The sequence below is a fragment of the Neophocaena asiaeorientalis genome, unplaced genomic scaffold, assembly GCF_003031525.2.
Source record: "Neophocaena asiaeorientalis asiaeorientalis breed wild unplaced genomic scaffold, Neophocaena_asiaeorientalis_V1.1 scaffold70, whole genome shotgun sequence".
Lineage (NCBI taxonomy): Eukaryota > Metazoa > Chordata > Mammalia > Artiodactyla > Phocoenidae > Neophocaena > Neophocaena asiaeorientalis.
Window position 1 is genome coordinate 2,733,741 of NW_020175410.1, and position 18,652 is coordinate 2,752,392.

The 18,652-nt window shown below is 34.9% G+C and overlaps 1 protein-coding gene across 6 annotated transcripts in view; it reads left to right on the top strand.

Moving 5' to 3' along the window:
• The window catches only part of DGKB (diacylglycerol kinase beta), a 639,375-nt gene that overhangs the window by 321,078 nt on the left and 299,645 nt on the right, over positions 1 to 18,652 (top strand). For all 6 annotated transcript variants that reach the window (XM_024767053.1, XM_024767055.1, XM_024767059.1 and 3 more), the window contains one exon: positions 8,149 to 8,213. In XM_024767053.1, coding sequence (XP_024622821.1) covers positions 8,149 to 8,213 — 65 coding nt within the window. The remainder of the gene's footprint in view (positions 1 to 8,148; positions 8,214 to 18,652) is intronic.

The following is an 18,652-nucleotide window of genomic DNA, read 5'->3' on the forward strand; positions in this document are numbered from 1 at the left end:
TAAAAAAAAAAAAAAAAAAAAAAAAAAAAAGCTTAAGAGGAGAAGATGATTAAAAAGCTGCAAAAGAAAAATACATAGCATGTCAGATTGTGTTAACATGCTGTATGTTAAGATGGTAATGGGTATGGAAAAATATATCAAGAAAGAAAGGGAGACAAACTCTTAATAAAATATAACTAGATGAATCATTTCCAAGCCTGATAAAAACTTAATTTCTCAAAAGTAAAGCATTTTTCTTTACATCTTTATTGGAGCATAATTGCTTTACAATGGTGTGTTGGTTTCTGCTTTATAACAAAGTGAAGTTATACATATACTTATGTTCCCATATCTCTTCCCTCTTGCATCTCCCTCCCTCCCACCCTCCCTATCCCACCCCTCCAGCGGTCACAAAGCACAGAGCTGATCTCCCTGTGCTATGCGAAAGCCAGCATTTTGATTAATAATAATATACTGCATATATCTCATTAAATTAAATCTGCAAAAGCGTACCAGCATTTCCATTTGGTATTGTTCTGCATGTACTATATAAAGCAATTAGATAAGAAAAAAAGACTTAGAGATGGAAATGTTTGAACAGAGCCAGAGCATGTATCATTATTTATAGATGATAGGACTGTATTCCCAGAAAAATATGAATCAATTGAAAGGAACCATAAAATAACAGAATTATAAGGTTTAAAAGATTAATAATAATCAAAATGTTTTCTGGGCTTCCCTGGTGGCGCAGTGGTTGAGGGTCCGCCTGCCGATGCAGGGGATGCGGGTTCGTGCCCCGGTCCGGGAAGATCCCACGTGCCGCGGAGTGCCTAGGCCCGTGAGCCATGGCCGCTGAGCCTGCTCGTCCGGAGCACAGCTCCGCAACGGGAGAGGTCATGGCGGTGAGAGGCCCGTGTACCGCGCAAAAAAAAAAAAAAATGTTTTCTATATAAAACATAGCCAGTTAAAAAGATAAAATAAGAAAGGGGTATATTACAGTAGATACAAAAGTAAGATAAATATGTATGAAATTAACATAAATAAATACATTGGACTTAATATGAAGGAAACTTTGGCGCCTACTAAGAATCATATGAGAAAACATAGTAAGCAGGAAAATATATATTTTAAAAGATAGGACCTGATACTATAAAATATCCCAGTTCTCCCAAAATTTATCTATCAAATCAGATCTAATTGCAATACCAAAGGATTTTGGCTGGGTATTCATAGCAAGGTAATTTGAATAAAAATGATGTCAAATTTTACCAGAAAGTACAAATCTTCTATATAACCATAAAATTTTTTAAAAGAGTAAAATAAATGGGGAATGTGACACTTGCCCATCCAGATATGAAAATTGATTACAAAACTACATTTAAAATAGTTTAGTATACTGGTTCAGAGTAACAGAGATGCAGAGATGGAAATTTATTATGTAATAAATTCTGTCTTTCAAACAGAGGGAAAAGTAAATTATTCAAAAACCCTATTAATATACATAATATGTATTTTGGAAAAAATTCGGCAAGATTTCTACTTAACTCTTATGCCAAAATAATACAAAATGATTCAAATATTACACTGTAAAATATGAAGTCATAAAGGCCAAAACATACAAAAAGTAGTAGTAGTATTCCTAATTCTGGAGAAATGAAAGATGTTTCTAAGCATGACTCAAAGCTCAGAAAGAAAATGTTGATATATCTGAAATAAAAACATTTAAAACTCTACAAGGTACAACAAAGTAAAAAAACAAACTTGTAAAATATTTGCAATGCATGACTTTGCCTACACTAGTAAAAAGCATAAAATGCCTGGGTTCTAGAGGCAGTTTCCTGTATTCAACTGTTAATTCCACAACCTCTTCCTGTATGGTCTAGAATGATTCTAAGATCCATAATCCTCAGTTTTCTCATTCATAACACATAGGTAACAATAGATAGCTCATAAAAATTTTTATGAGGTTAAATGAAATACTACATGTAAAGCTTTTAAAACAGTGCTTTAACAGTAGTAAATATTGAATTATTATTCATTGTTATCATTATGGTTATTAATATAAATAAATGTTTCCTTAACGTACACAGACAAAATGGATAATGTACTTGAATAGGTAGTTCACGTAAGAATAAATATGGACAAAGCATATGAAAAGATAGTCAATTTCAATCAACAATAATGAAAATTTATTTAAACAATTGTGACATACCTTTTAGCCCGTCAGATTCAGAAATTGATAAACTTAATGATAACCAGTCATCTTAGACACTACTAGTGGGAATATGTTAGCTTTTTGGAGAATAATTTTTCACTCTATAATAAAATGTAATATTTACATACACTTTTAGCCAGGAATTCCACTTGAGTATTTGTTGTAAAGAAGTATTGACAGAGCTGCATAAAGGTTGTATAGAATTTGGTATCAAAATATTAAACAACATCAAATTTGGTAGCAAAATATTAAACCCAAACCACTACCGGTAGGAAAATAGCTACATAAATAATGGCACATCCATTAAAGGAAAGAGGTTCCTGACACTAAAAACTTCAGGAAAATACCAGTTTACTGATATAACAAGATGTCTGAGCTTTATTTATAAGTGAAAAAAACCCCAGTTTCAGCACAGTTTGTATAATATAAACCTATTTTTGTAAATATACATATGTGCATATATATTTTCATACATGTATAGTTTATATATAGACAGTTTTCAAAATGATGCATGAGAAAGGGTCTTGGTTATTATCTCTAGGAATTAAAATTGGGGAAATGTGAGACTCACTTTTCATTCCATATACTTTTATATATATTGAATTTTTTTAACATTACTTTTATTTAAAGTATAGTTTAACCAAAGAAAAAGATCATAATCAATTTGAGAGCTCAGAGTTCTTCAAGGGAGACCCTAAGCACATATTCTCTGAATATCTTTTGGAGGAATTTAATAGAAAAAAAAATTCTTTGAAACCCTTGAGGTTGTGCATGGGGTGAGCGTGGGGTTGAATGCACAAATGGACTTCCAGAGACTGCTCATTGCTATTTTGGAATTGTTGAACAGCATAAATGAGAAAATATACTAAAAGCTGTGAAGATGAATCAATTGGGATGGAACTGGGAACATTTATTAAGTCTGTACCAGAACTTGCATATCGTATAGTTTCATCAGAATTGGCAGACCTCTCTGCCAAAGCAGATGGTGCTGACTCATAAGGGTTAAGGTTCCAAGAAAGGATACCACTGCATATTTATTAGGATGGTAAAATTAAAAAGACTGTCAAGAGTTGGTGTTGATATGGAGTGTTGGTAAAGATGTGGAGTAACTGGAACTCTCATACTTTACTAGTAGGAATGCAAAATGGTACAAGTACTTTGAAAAATAATGTGGCAGTTTCTTTTAAAGTTAAATATACACATACCATATAACTCAGCGGTCTCATTCCTAAGTGTTTACCCAAAAGACATAATCACACATGTCTACAAAAAGAATTGTGCTGAAAAGTTCATAGCAGCTTTATACATAAAAGCCAAATGTCAGCAACTAATGAATAAACAGATTGTGGTATACTTATTTAATAGAATACTACTTAGCAATAAAAAGGGACAAACCACTGACACTGGAACAAATGGCTGAATCTCAAAAGCATTATAGTAAGTGAAAGAAGCCAGACATAAGAGAGTACTTTTAAATTCCATTTATAGGAAATATTAGAAAAGGCAAACGATAATGACAGCAGATCAGTGATTTTTAAGGGTGGAGGAGTGTTTGTGTGTGTGTATATATATATATACACATACAAGCATACATATACATATACGTGTGTGTGTGTGTGTGTGTGTGTGTGTGTGTGTATATAAATGCAAAGGGCCTTAGGGAACTTTTGGGGGTGATGGAAATTTTCTATATCATGATGGTGAAAATGGTTATTGATACCTCTAACATTTAATTGTACACTTAAAATTGCTTTATTGTATGTAAATAATACCTCAAAAATTCAGTTGGAAATCTTTAAAAATATTCAACAAATAAAACACCACAAACTTGAGCTTTTGAAGCTCCTTAGCAAATTGCAATTATTTTTGTTTTGTTTTGTTTTGTTTTTTGTTTTTTGTTTTTGGCGGTACGCGGGCCTCTCACTGTTGTGCCCTCTCCCGTTGCGGAGCAACAGGCTCCGGACGCGCAGACTCAGCGGCCGTGGCTCACGGGCCCAGCCGCCCCGCGGCATGTGGGATCTTCCCGGACCGGGGCACGAACTCGTGTCCCCTGCATCGGCAGGCGGACTCTCAACCACCGTGCCACCAGGGAAGCCCAAATTGCAATTATTAAAGGAAAAAAAGCTCACACACAGGAAGACGTGATTTATCCATCCAAAAGTAAGGAGGAACTGAACTATTTCAAGAAATCAATGAAAATTCATTCACCTAGCATACAAGGTTCAGTTTTAAATTCTGTGATTACATTTTGGAATAACTCTTGATAATACTTATTTGTAATTGGCTAGATTTATATTCTATCCTAAAATGGAATGAATTGAGAAGATATTTAATTTGGTATAATAATAATACAGTTTCCAGAAATACAAATTATTTGGCAAGTTTTGTAAAAATATTTGTCAGATAAAGTTTCTTTAAATGGATTAAAAAATATAGTACCTATGATGTATTTGGGCAAATATATTTTACACTTCAAGAAAAAGATTAGTATTGATAATGTCCTCCTCTTAGTAGAATTCGCTGTATATAGGTATCTAGCACTTTTATTTTCTCAATTTAAAATGTTATGATCCACAGAAAATAATGACGTTTTTCAAATTACTAACTTAAAATGCAATTTTGGGGATTTAGGGTAAGTTTATTTTAAAAAAACAATGATAAGCCCTTACAGGAGAAGAAAAAAATCAGTCTTTAGAAAAATACCAGTGCAGAGTATTAAAGGCAGATGTGGCTAAGAAGCTGATTCTCTGATATATGTATACCTGTGTGTGTGTGTGTGTGTGTATACACACACGCGTGCACATATTTGCATATATATAAAGTAACATACAAATTACTACACAGACTACTTTGAAAATGAACATAATGGGATTTATTTTTTTTTACTTTAATAAAGATGGATATGTTTTAGTTCTTAGATCTGATTTTATTTTTTAAATTAAAACGAAAGTATAAATTCAGGAAATAATAAAACCAAATTGAGAGTCAGTAAATACATCTTTCATATTTATGCAATTCAACTCTTTTTTAGCACCCTCTTTTTACTTTAAGTAACAGTCTAGTATGGATATAGAATATATGAACACCCCAGCTATAACAGAACACTACTGCAATTGCTATACAGAATAATCTCAGAAAATCTCACTACAATACTATAGAGGGGTATCAGTATCCTCTTTTAAAGATAGGAAGCTGTGACTCATGGTAAATAAGCAATTTGCTCACAGTCACAAGTCTTGGAAGTGAAAGTCTGTCCAAATTCAAAGTTTATCCGTTCTAGGATATGAAAATGATGCCAATTTAATTTCTGTTTCCTACAAACCGCAGTGCATAGAGACCGAACGTGCAAAGTTTATGTAAAAAACCAACATTACTTTAGCTTTTTCTTGTTTGGTCTCTTTTTAGAGACGCGTTAGTGCCCCTGAAATATGGCTGCTGGATAAGTTTGCAGGGTTTGGCAGTTCTCTTTCAAGCCTCTTGGGGTTATGCCAAAAGGACAGGGTCCCATGGGAATTTGGTCTGAATTTTCATCCAAATGAACACCTGCTGTCATTGTTCCTTATCCATCCTGTAGTCAGCAAGGCCAGCTCTCTCTTTGTGGGTGGGACCCATTCAACACACGGAAAAGGCATACCAGTGTTCCTCGCGAGTTTTTATTTTTCCCCTCTCTTTCCTACATGATTCTTTGCCGGAGTGTCTTGGAGATAGAGGAGCGAAGGTTAAGTTTATCTTTGGCCATTTGGTGTTCTGTATTTCTAGGAATTTAGGCAGTTATAGTCTGGTCTACATAAATGGTCTTCTTTTGATACTCTCTCTTTCCTCCTTCCTCCTCTCTTTTCCTTTCTCCCTCTCTCTGTACTATTTGTGTTGCTTTGGAAAGGAGGAGATCTGTTATTGCAAAAGTGTATGCTTATAAAGCAAATTATCTGACACAATCTGCTTTTAGAAGTTTCAGTGCTATAACTTACAGAAACAAATAATTCAAGCAGAGGTAAATTCAATGATAGTCTCCCTGTGGATAACTAATATTGGTCATTCATTCTTAGTACTTGATTCATATTTCTTTACTTTTGTTTAACTGGTCTGTTGGATGTATGCATTTAATTATAAGGTATTCCAGATTGATTTTGAACCAGATTAGGGATAAAGTCAAATAGTGATTTTTAAAATTAATGATAATGCCACATAATATACCATACTCAGATTTTTTCTATAATTTCATACCACAGTAAGACAAGTGCACATTCTCAAAAAAGTATATTTATGACTTATTAGTGAGAATTTTTTAAAGAGGAAGAAACTCTGTGACTGGGTTTTAGAGCTGTTGAACCAATAGAGGTGAACACCTTGATATTCTTACTTAGCAAACCAGGAAGTTGACCACACGTATATAACAGAGTTATATCTTAGGATATCAAACCATAGAATTTTTAAATAACTTTTTTTATTTTACAAGTGTTGTTTCAGTATGCACCTATCTATACCTTTGTGTCCTTTACACATGGATTAATTCAATTAACAATTTTTAGAGGATAAAATTGTACAGAAAAAAACTAGAGTTCTATCACAGCTCTATCTTGCAGGGAAAAGCAGCTCTCGGTCTGCCATCTGCAGCGGGCATTGGTCCCTCTCTTGTTGTGCCTCATGCTTTGTTATGCATGAGTAAGCACATTAGCCTTTTCATTTCATTCATTAGACTTTTAATCCTTGATTAGTGTTTTCAGGATTCTCTCAAATATACAACTTCTTTATTTCCTTTGTGTTTGGTTTTTCTTTTTCTTTTATCTCTACTATGAAACGAAATTAACCGTTAATCTCTAAAATAGTCCCATTTCCTTTGAGATTACTGGTAAATATATTAGTTTCTCATTGGAGTGATTAATCATGTGTAGATGAAGCATGGGAAATTATCTCTCTGCTTGGAATAACAGGGCCAACTATTAAAAGTCAGCAAGAACAGTCTGTACTTGAAAAGCCTGAATCAAAGTATTCTACCAGTTTCACACGTTGTGTGATTCTGTATCATAGAAACTCTGAATGAATTTCCTAAAAGGGAGAAACATCCATTAGGGTGCAGAACTGGTGCATTTGAGGTCTCAGAGTTCAGTTACACTTGTCCCCAGTTCTCTAAAAATAAATTTTTCCCTTTGTTGTTTTTCTCCATTAAGCAAGATATGTCAGAAAGTAGCTTGTGGAATGAACAGTTAATAATTACACATCCCGTACACTCTCAGCCAACTTTGAAGCCACATATTAAACTTACCTTTACTAGATATGCACCCTCAAATGATACTTTTACCCATAATTAATCTCAAAGGACTAGTAGCTTCTTCACCTGATCATTTATCCACTTAAGCCATTCTTCTAGTTTTTGTGTAACAATATTTTCAACTACTTTTAGACATTTATGTTCATATGAACTATCTTAAACATACTTGAAGCATGAGGCCAAAACCAATTATTAAAGGAGATATATAAATTAAATAGAAATCAGGGCATTCCCTGGTGGCGCAGTGGTTGAGAGTCCGCCTGCCGATGCAGGGGACATGGGTTCGTGCCCTGGTCCGGGAAGATCCCACATGCCGGGGAGCGGCTAGGCCCGTGAGCCATGGCTGCGGGGCCTGCGCGTCTGGAGCCTGTGCTCCACAACAGGAGAGGTCACAGCAGTGAGAGGCCCGCGTACTGCCAAAAAAAAAAAAAAAAAAAAATTAAATAGAAATCAATTCCTAGAAGTAAATATGAAAAGTAACCAATGGTGACTAAATCACACTTGCACAGAATTTATGTGGATTACACATTTCTGCCTAATAGCAGAATATCTTCTTTGCAATGACATTGTTTAGGAAAAGTTAATTTAAAATATTAGTCTTCAATTTTTTCTCTTTTAATCGTTATTTCCACAAGATAATAGGATCATAAACTGTCTTATTTTTCGTTTCTGTTTCTCTTCTTAGGATGCTTCCATTGCTCACAGATTCCACATCATGAGAGAAAAACACCCAGAAAAATTCAATAGTAGGTAAGATAACATATTTTAATTATGGTTGCTGTTGATGAACTATGTCATAAAAAAGATCACTATATGGTATAAAGCACTTTACATATAATGACTGAATAAGGCTTGGTGTATGTGTAAGTATTAAGACAAAAGTGTTCATTTTTCTTGTTAGGTTTTAGTGAGGTTATAATGAGGAATACAGTGTGGTCATATCTAAGCCCATTCTTATGTGCTGAGAAGAAAGATTTCAAGTGTAAGGTAAAAATAGTACCTTATTAAGATACACTGGAAGTCTGTACGTGGCTAAGTATATGAGGAGTGAGCATCCTAAATCCCAAGGAAAAACATGAGGCTCTGATTTGATCATGATGAGTAACTGTACATTACGTAGGTATCATATAAGACCTTTAATCTTCGTACTATCAGTCCTATATGGGCCTCAGCTAAATGGAAAATAAACCAGAGAAATACCAATGCTGACAAAAACTACTTTTAAAGACTTTGTCTTCCCAGTGAAAAAGCCTTGAAGACCAAAATAGGCAGAAATTATTTCCTCTAAAATGTAGATGTTGACTTTTTTCTGATACTCAGGGAAGTAGAGAAAGCTTTGGCTTTGTTATCTTCCCCATTTCTAGAAGGAAATATGGCTATCTCCACCCCACTGGCCAGGAAAAATTGGGCAGAAGCAGTGAATCATCTTTTGCTTCAGTTATACCCATTTCTACTCTGTTCATTTCACAGAGGTAGAAAATCATAATCAGCATTTATATAGAGTTATTTAAGTGCTTTATATATTACTGTTCAAAGTCAATATGGTCTCTGTATTTGGCTACATTGACATTGTACCATAAATGTTACAGAACACATAAGACAACTGCTCCTGGAAATTCTTATGTTTATTTCAGTTTTGTCATACACTAGTAGATTGACATAGTTTTCTTCCATGTAGTTTCATAATAAATAAATGCTGTTAAAATGTATTTTTGAATCTGTTTTAGATTTTTCTTAACTGTAGACTTTAGTGTACTACTTTATATAAGAATCATCATATTAAATAGTTTCATGGTTAGTGAGACCCTATCTGATTTTTCATTATATTGATCTATTTAAATGTTTTAGCAAGACATATGAAAACATATTTGTAAAATGTGCCTTAGGTATTGCCTTAATGATAAATCATGATGCTGTGGTTTGCTCTTTCTTTCATAGTTCAGACATCTATGATTTTTGTTTTAAGAAAAATAGAAAAAGTGTATAATGAATATGTGTATGTGCACATAATATCTTTAGAAGGATTCACAAAACTCTTTTAACTTTGGTTTCTTCTGGAAAAGAGAACTCCCAAGTGGTTGGGATGGATACTGAATTTTTATTGTACTGTTTGAATTTTATGCCATGTATCTTACAAAATTAAAAGTCCAAAGTAATTTCATTAAAATTTTACACCTTTTTTTATATCTAGAATAGACACTTTCATTTTACAAGATTTAATTTTATTTCATGAAATCTATGAAAAAAATTGATGTAACAATGAAATTATATTCACTTTGTAGTATATTTCAGCACTTGATGACCCATCTTGAATGTTCTGGAAATGAACATATTTTTTAATGCACATAAAGCCATACTATAGAATCAGCTATCCTATGCTTACTCCAGTGCCATTCTGTGAAGCATTCATGTGTTGATATTCATATATTAAAATAGGTTTCTAGCAAAAAAAAAAATGGTATTTGAAAAATGCTGCATACAGTATGCCCCACCAGGAGTTTTACACTTTAAAAGCCCATTAAAGGAATTAAGAAATGCTTAAGGGGGAAAATTTTTGTCCCAAACTTATTCAGCAGAGGGAGGAGAGAAGAGAGAAGGAGGGAGGGGAGAAAACCAGAGAAACAGAGAAAGAGAGACATGGAGGAGGGGGGATGTATCAGTATGTTTAGGTGATGCTCAAATTTGACAGCCTATATTTAAGAATGCCAATACTTATGATCCTCCCTCAAGTATAAAAGGTAATCAGTTCTGTTCTCCAGAATAATTTTAATTCTTTTTAATAAGACTTCTGTTATTTACATATATCTATTTAAGTTTTTATTTTCAATTGCAGTACTGATTTATGACATTGCTCACTGCCCAACATGTGGTTAGATGCCATTTACTACTAATGTGTTTCCTAATGTGTTTATATACCCCGATGAATTTATAAGATGTGACATTACATCTTATTGAAACTTACTTGTAAATTTAAGTCACAAGTAAATCTTGCTTATATAGTTTAAAGGGGATATTTCATTTGGAACAGTAATAACGTAGAAAACACCTTCTAGATTGTTATAGGTCACATGTTTCTGTTGTGAGTTCAAAGAATGCCAGGTATATCAGTGGATGCTCAGTAAATTATCGCCAACTGTTTTTTAAGCCCTAAATTTATATACATCACCAAGTTAATTATCCATATACATTTCAATCTGTACTTTTGTAGGTTGTCTTCACTCAGAGTTACAAGCATTTAGGTAATTCTCTAAACTGCAGTACAACATATTCAGATTATGAAAATGTTCTCATACATTTCTATGAGGAAGACATGCCAAGCTTGTGCACAAGCAGTTTCATACTTACAAGGACAGATTTCCAGATTTCAACATTGAGACAGGTTCAGCTATAGCACTTTCATATTTTCAGGAATTTGCAAATGGATTTTTTTAAGTACTCCGAATAATGGTGTTTCAGATCAGATCTCTTGTCACAATAAATCACACGCCATTAATATTATCCTCTAGCATGCTCACCTTGAAATTCATTTATATTTTAAAGAACATGATGTTTCTAACATTATCTTAAGGAAATTAATTACCAAAATATATAGTTCTGCTCTCTATGCTTCTTATGACAGAAATTGAAAGAACTGGGAAAGATAATGATTTTTCCGGTGGTGCTTAAGAGAGTGCTAGTTGAGAGGTTTATATCATATTCTTTTCCAAATTTCTACGTAAATCTAAGTTAGCTGTTAAAAGGAAATATGCTGTTCAACTTTCTAAACTTTAAGATAGTCTTCAAACTGAATTTAAACAAATATTTCTGTTGTTTTAAGCTGGAAAAAAATAATTCTTAAAGTATCTATGCTACTATTTAAAACCATTTATTACATAATATTGGTATATAAAATATTTATATAACTTGACTATTACTATTTACCATCACACTGATGCTCATAATTCAAATATATTACACATTTCCGGGTTTTATTTAGTAAAAGCATTTTAAGTTCTTGCTTTTTTTAAAAAAAGATATTAACAGTTGTACATAAACACACTATAATATCTGTCTATTAACATTATAATTATGAAGGGTTATAATAATTTTGGAGAAAATGTAAAATGGTTGAATTCCATGTGTAAATCTGTGTATCATTGACAAGGATTTACAGGTACTATGCAAAATGGAACTAACTATAGAAAAAGTATCGGTGGTTTACAAAGATTTCTTAATATTGTAGTCATAGCTTATTTTTAAAGAACCAATTCAAATTCTTAATACACAACACTTAATACACCTGCTAGCAAACACTGAGGGTTAGCAATATTGCACAAAGATACTATTTCATTGTCACATTGATCACTTAAAACTATCTGGTCGGGCTTCCCTCGTGGCGCAGTCGTTGAGGGTCCGCCTGCTGATGCAGGGGAGGCGGGTTCGTGCCCCGGTCTGGGAGGATCCCACATGCCGCGGAGTGGCTGGGCCCGTGAGCCATGGCCACTGAGCCTGCGCGTCCGGAACCTGTGCTTCGCAGCGGGGAAACTCTCTGGTCTCTAACTCCCTGAATGAAACAAAGGTCGTTTTCTTAGCCCCCTGTTCAAGAGGTATGTGCCTTGTTTCTGTACTACTTTCAGCTTTTTTGTGAAGACATCTACAACTAGAAAACTGAAACGGATATGTAAATTTAAGTAAGGCAGTTTAACTCAGAATCTAGGTAGTGATATAAGATATGACAGAGGGGCTTGCCTTCTAAATGTGTGAGAAGAAAGAAAACTGAAAAATTGGTGTTCCAGACTGTTAATTTGGTGTTACTATATTAATAAAAACTAATTTTGAAAAGATTCTGTGCTCTGCACATTACTCAAGAAATTAAATTAGTCTACATGAATTTAGAAAATGTGCCTATACCTTTAAGATGACACTCATTCTGTGGAATGATTCTTGATTTTTTTTTCTGACAATAGGCTTTAAGATCATGGAATGAGACTCTCTTTGGGACGTTAGTATCTACACAGTGCATGGAATATAATGAGCACTCAGTAGATACTTGCTAAATGTATTCATTACATTATTTAGTAGTAAGTGGTGTATTTGTTTCAAAATATCTTACTACTTTTGTAGTTTGTGCTTTTTATAGTGCCAAAAAAGATAATAGAAAGAGAGTTGAAATATGCCTAGAATGAGTTTTGATCCTCAATAACTATTCTTTTAGATACTAAAAGGTTTTTTGGTATTCTTTTTTTTTTTTTTTTTGCGGTACGCGGGCCTCTCACCGTTGTGGCCTCTCCCGCTGCGGAGCACAGGCTCCGGACGCGCAGGACCATGCGGACGCCCAGCGGCCATGGCTCACGGGCCCAGCCGCTCCGCGGGACGTGGGATCCCCCCCGGACCGGGCACGAACCCGCGTCACCTGCATCAGCAGGCGGATTCCCAAGCACTGCGCCACCAGGGAAGCCCTGGTATTCTTGTATTTAATATCCAAGGACCCCAGCCAGCAGTGTTAACAAACAAAAATTTTACAGTATAAATCCCTGAGCTCTGTGAATGCCTTGCTAATGAATGCTTACTTATAGATTTGTTTTAGCACTTGTATTATCAACTTTATCGGTTAGCAATAATTCTTAATGATTATTTATTAGTCAAAACAGGTCACAATATATTCTTACAATTCAACAAAATAAATGTTCAAATCTTCACAAGCAGTGTTTAAATTCTGTGTGGCATTTTATTTTAGGCATTTGACCTCACTTTTGCATCCATCAGTCAAGACAACTTCATTATTGTATAGTGAAGCATTTTTTTCTATTTAAAAATGTAAATTATGTTTCATTGTAAGCTTCCACATTTGTAAATGGTACCATCTTTATAAACCAACTAGGGAAATGGCACTCTTGATATTAAAAGTTTAAACATCTGTCTTGTTCAGTTTTCGGAATAGAATCTATATTCATTAGAATTGTTCACATTGTACAGGGACCTTTTGGACAAAATTATATAGTCATGAGACTCCCATGAGCTAAGGCATTTTTTATTTCTTTATTTTCTGTGTACGTACCCAACTTTGGTCTATTTTTTAAAATAAAACTTACTCATAGCATGACTACTCAATTATATCCTTTAAATAACGTTTCTTGAATTTTTTTGTGTAAGCGTTATTAAGTCAGCTTTTCCAGATGATGAAACTATTATCCTCATATAAGCCATATAGTGTGTAGATAAATAGATGGGTAGATAATATATAGATTTATACATGTGTGTACATATATATATATATGTGATGCATAGATTTATTTGTGTATGTATATGCTACATACATTTTCTGTGAGTTTTTCATATTATATTTATGTAAGCTTTTCATAATTATATGTATTCTTGCTACAATATAGTTCTAATATAAGACCTTTAAAATAATTTACTATCTATGCTATTCTCTCCATATAGTTTCATTTGTATGTTGAGACTCGTTTAAATATGTCTGATCTGAGCAGATGAAAATATGGTTAAGTGAGTTAGAGCTGTGTGCACATTGATGCAAGGGATTCAATTCACCTGAATCTTTCTGCATTATTTCCTGGCATCATTAAACCATAATGCTCAGTTTTATGTCCGAGCTGTTCAAAATCATGTTTGTAAGATAACTCTTTGGAATAGAGTGTGTGAGAACTGGAGGATAAATTAGGAAGAGATTCAGTAACTTTTCATCCTTCTTTACCTCTCACTCCGTCTTTTCTTCATTCTCTCTAGATTTCTTATTCCTGCTCTCTTGTTTTCTTGCCTTTATTTTTGACACTGCAGGGGAGTAACAAAAGGATCAGTGAAGGTCCTGAAGTTTGGATAAAGCATTGCTGTCTCCTATTGATTTGGTTGATTATTCTGCAGACATTTAATAAGGAGTTCTTTTTATGTGATGGGCATCCAGCTAGACCCTGTATTTTTTGACTCTCTAAGGCAAATGTGGAAAATGAATTTGGGGTTACATAGAAACCTTAGATGTTTATAGGTTCTGCAGAAGAATGTCAACTGGAAGAAAAGTCTACATTGTAACAGTACAGATGGGTATTTTCTGGGACTCCTAAGTTAAGGTGAGCATTGAGCTGTAAAGGGTATAGGTTGAAGTAAGGGTTGCTTATATATTCTCTGATTTAGCTGAAGAAGAAACATTTATTTCAGTTTTTGTTTGCAAGATACTTACATATTATTAGTATCATCTCCATGCAAATATTCTAAATTTTTTCTTCCTTGATTTTGCCTTTCTATTACCAGGATTTGTGTTTTTGCTTTACATGAATTTGCAAGTGTTTTATGCAAAAATTTTATACGCATACACAAACACATACACACCCACTTCCTAGGATACCAAATTAAAAAACAAGATTTGTGAAGTAACAGTAGTTAATTCAGAAATGTTGGAAAAATCACAACTGAATAATCCAAGATATACAGTGTTTTCTTATAGGGAAGGGTACTAAACAGAAGGCAGTTTAAGAAAACAATTTCTGCTCATTATTATAGGTCCTGTGCCTACATGGAAACTTACAGGAAATAATTATCAAATTAAAAGTAAATTATTTCTTGTTTATTATAAGCTGACAGCAAATATATATATAATATATAAATTTATACATATTATAGATATATAATTTCAAGTAGTCCTTAATGAATTATCACTTTTAAGGGAAAAACCAACTTAGCCAGCAGTTAAAGCTGCTGTATCTAAGAACCCTGTCCTCAATTTACCAAGTGTTTTTGTGTTGAAAACACTGAAGCTTCTATTTCCTTTGTGTTCAGGCCTACTCCCTGGCTTAGCATTAGTGTCTCTAACTGTAACAAGAACCAGGTGTGCTCTGGGGGCTGAGGGGATCCACTAAAGTAATTAGACAGTGGACAGCTGACTTTGGGGAATGAGCCTGTAACACTGACCAGTGTGAACAACAGAAATGTTTTTTCCTTTGATTTTGTAGATAATCTAGAGGCTAGCATTTGTAATTCGTTAGAGTTAATTGTTACATTCTTTAGTATAAAGTTAGTTCCATATAAGTTAGTTAATTTGATATGAAGTTTAAATGCCTAATTTATAGTATCTAGATGCTTTACGATTTATTCCATCAACAGTGTAAGCATTTTGGGTTCTTCTAGAATAAAATCTGTTGATTCTTGTTAGAAATTATCCCTGGCGTGGAACCTTGAGGACCTTTGTTATACCACTTCTATATAGGATATATTAAGTATAAAGTAAGTCTATCTTGAACTCTTTCCAAAGAGGTTAATCACCTCATTATAAGGTAATTTTACCTGGAAAGTAATCCTCTGGCATGGCTAATTGGAACTGATTAGGTGCTCTCCATTGTTTCTTGCTCCACCTAAGCATTAGTTACTAATGCTTTTCCTTTTAGCATACACGTTCTTATAAGGATGTGTTCAGCATTATTTTCTGACTGAATATAATAATTCTAAAATATTAACCTTGAATGGTAGGTTTACTTTTTAAAAACAGGCTTCCTCACATACTTTTTTCTTTGAAGAGAAAGATAATATTCTTGAATATGCAGCATTTTGAAGTTTGTATTTTCTGCTTTGTATTTCTACATGAGCAGCGTTTTCACAAAGTAGGGAATCTTATTTAAGCCACCCTCATAATTCTATGCAGTAGCCCTAAAATATGAAGAAAATTTCCTTAATGGGTAAATTTCTGAGGAGACTTAGAAAGTAGAAATACAAAATCTTGATTTATTATGAATTTTTAAGTTTAATATCTTAAAAATCTCTTCCTCCCCACCTCAGCTTCTAGCAAGAAAAATAGCAGACATGCTATAACTTTTGTATTTTTTTTTTTTTTTTTGCGGTACACGGGCCTCTCCCTGCCGTGGCCTCTCCCGTCGCGGAGCAGAGGCTCCGGACGCGCAGTCCCAGCGGCCATGGCTCACGGGCCCAGCCGCTCCGCAGCATGTGGGATCCTCCCGGACCGGGGCACGAACCCGCGTCCCCTGCATCGGCAGGCGGACTCCCAACCACCGCACCACCAGGGAAGCCCTAACTTTTGTATTTTTAAAGATTTTATTTGACAAACACTTATAAGCAGCCAAAAATATGCTAATTGCCAAGGTATTCCCTTTACTATTGCTCCATAGCAAGCTTTCTGCCACCATATAATGAGTTCAGTTTCTTCCCCTCTCCCATAGCTTTGTTCCTATATTGTTCAAGCCCTCACTAGCAGTATCCTAAGGCTTGGCAGTGTCCTCCTGTCTCTTCTAGGTTCTTCTCACCCTTCAGTTCCAAAGCAAATGTCACATGTTTTCTGTTTTCGTTGTGGCGGCCATTCACTTTCACGTATCAAAAACTCTTTTGCTTACTATTGCTAAATAATGAACTACTTGAGGGCTTGGCAATGTAAAACGATCATTTTATTACATGCATAGCTTCTGTGGGTCAGCAGTTCAAACAGGGTGAAGCAAGGATGGCTTGTCTTTGCTTCATCATGTCTGGGCCTTCAGCTGGGAAGACTCGCTGGTTGGAAGTTACTTGATAGCTAGTGGATGGAATCTTGGTTACTCTCATGTCTGGTGGCTGATGCTGGACTAAAACGTCCAAGAATCTACCTTCTGCAATCTGGAGACCCAGGAAAGCAGTGGTGTAATTCAGTCTGAGTCTAAAGGCCTAAGAACCAGGGGAGCAGATGGTGTTAATCTTAGTTGGAAGGTCAGATGTCCCAGTTCAGTCGGTGAGGCAGGGGAAAAGGGGGCAGATTCCTCCTTCATCTGCCTTTTATTCTATTCAGACCCTTCACAGTATGGGTGATGCCTACCCAGACTGGGGAGGGTAATTTACTTTACTGAGTCCAACAATTCAAATGCTAATCTCATCCAGAAACACTCTCACAAACACACCTAGAAATAATGTTTAATTTGAGCACCCTGTAGCCAAATTGTCACATAAAATCAACTATCACAAGTACCTACAAAATGGCTTCTCCATGTGGCCTAGGCATTTTCAAAGTGTGGTGGCCTAGGATAGCCAGACTTCTGACATGGCAGCTCAGGCCTCTAAAAGTTAGTATCCTGAGAGAACAGGGAAAAGCTCTATGGCATTTTCTTCACTTCGCTTTGGAAGTCACAGAGTTTCATATTCACTGCACTTTTTATTGATTGAAGTGGTCAAAAGCTCGCTCAGATTCAAAGGGAGGGGATATAGATATCACTTTTCAATCGGAGGACTGTTAAAACATGTTCTGTAACGTTCACAGAGGGGATTCAATGTTGAATAATACTAGGTTCTTGTTTCAAAGGAGCTTAGAGTTTAATGGCAATAATATTGCAACATATATTATAATGAAGGCTACTATTTATTTAAGAATAACACTTCCACATCCTTAAATCATTTTTATCATATGATGTCTTCTTTAATCCTCAAAGTAAGTCTACTCTGTAACAGTTGCTATTTTCATTGTATGGAGGTGAATACTGTCCACATAATACTTCATAGTAGGAAAACCAGAAGCTCATGCTCTTAATACATATGCACAGTCAGGAGTAAACTGTGCCTCTACAATGTCTCCTTGTTTCTCCATGTCCTGCCCTTGTTCCTATGGCACTTACTTTCTTTTGGTTCTTGACTTAAAGCTTCTGTTGGAATTCCCAATTGTCTTCTTCATTTTTGGGTCCCTCTGCATCTGGTAGCATTTAAGTAATCTTAATGCTGGTTGCATTTCACTAGCAGCAGCTACTGCTAAACACTGATGCTGACCTTGAGACCTGTCCTGTACACCCATATCTTCACCGCGCTAGGCCTGATCATAGGGTGCCTATAATTTGCTAAGGATTGGTGAGGGTGGCAAACGGAATGCTAGATTTTATGTATAATCATCTTCAGATAGATTATATAAATGACATAGAAACTGATTCATCTCTATAGACAGAACTGCAATGGTCTGGTTTGGAAAACAGGCTACTGTAACTAAAGGACAACTTAAATTTTAAAAACAACTTCTTATTTTGGGGCAACTACTGGCACTTTATCCCCAACTCTATTGGGTTAATGACTTTCATCTCAGACCTTCTGAAGAAGGAACAACTGCTTCAGTGATCCTAGGCATAGAGCCTTTCCAGAAACTGAGCAACTCTCCTCCACATCAGTGCTAATCCTGCTGTGTCAGATGTTCCACCAGCATGACTCTGTCATGTGAATTGTGGCCATTGGTGCCATTTTGTCTT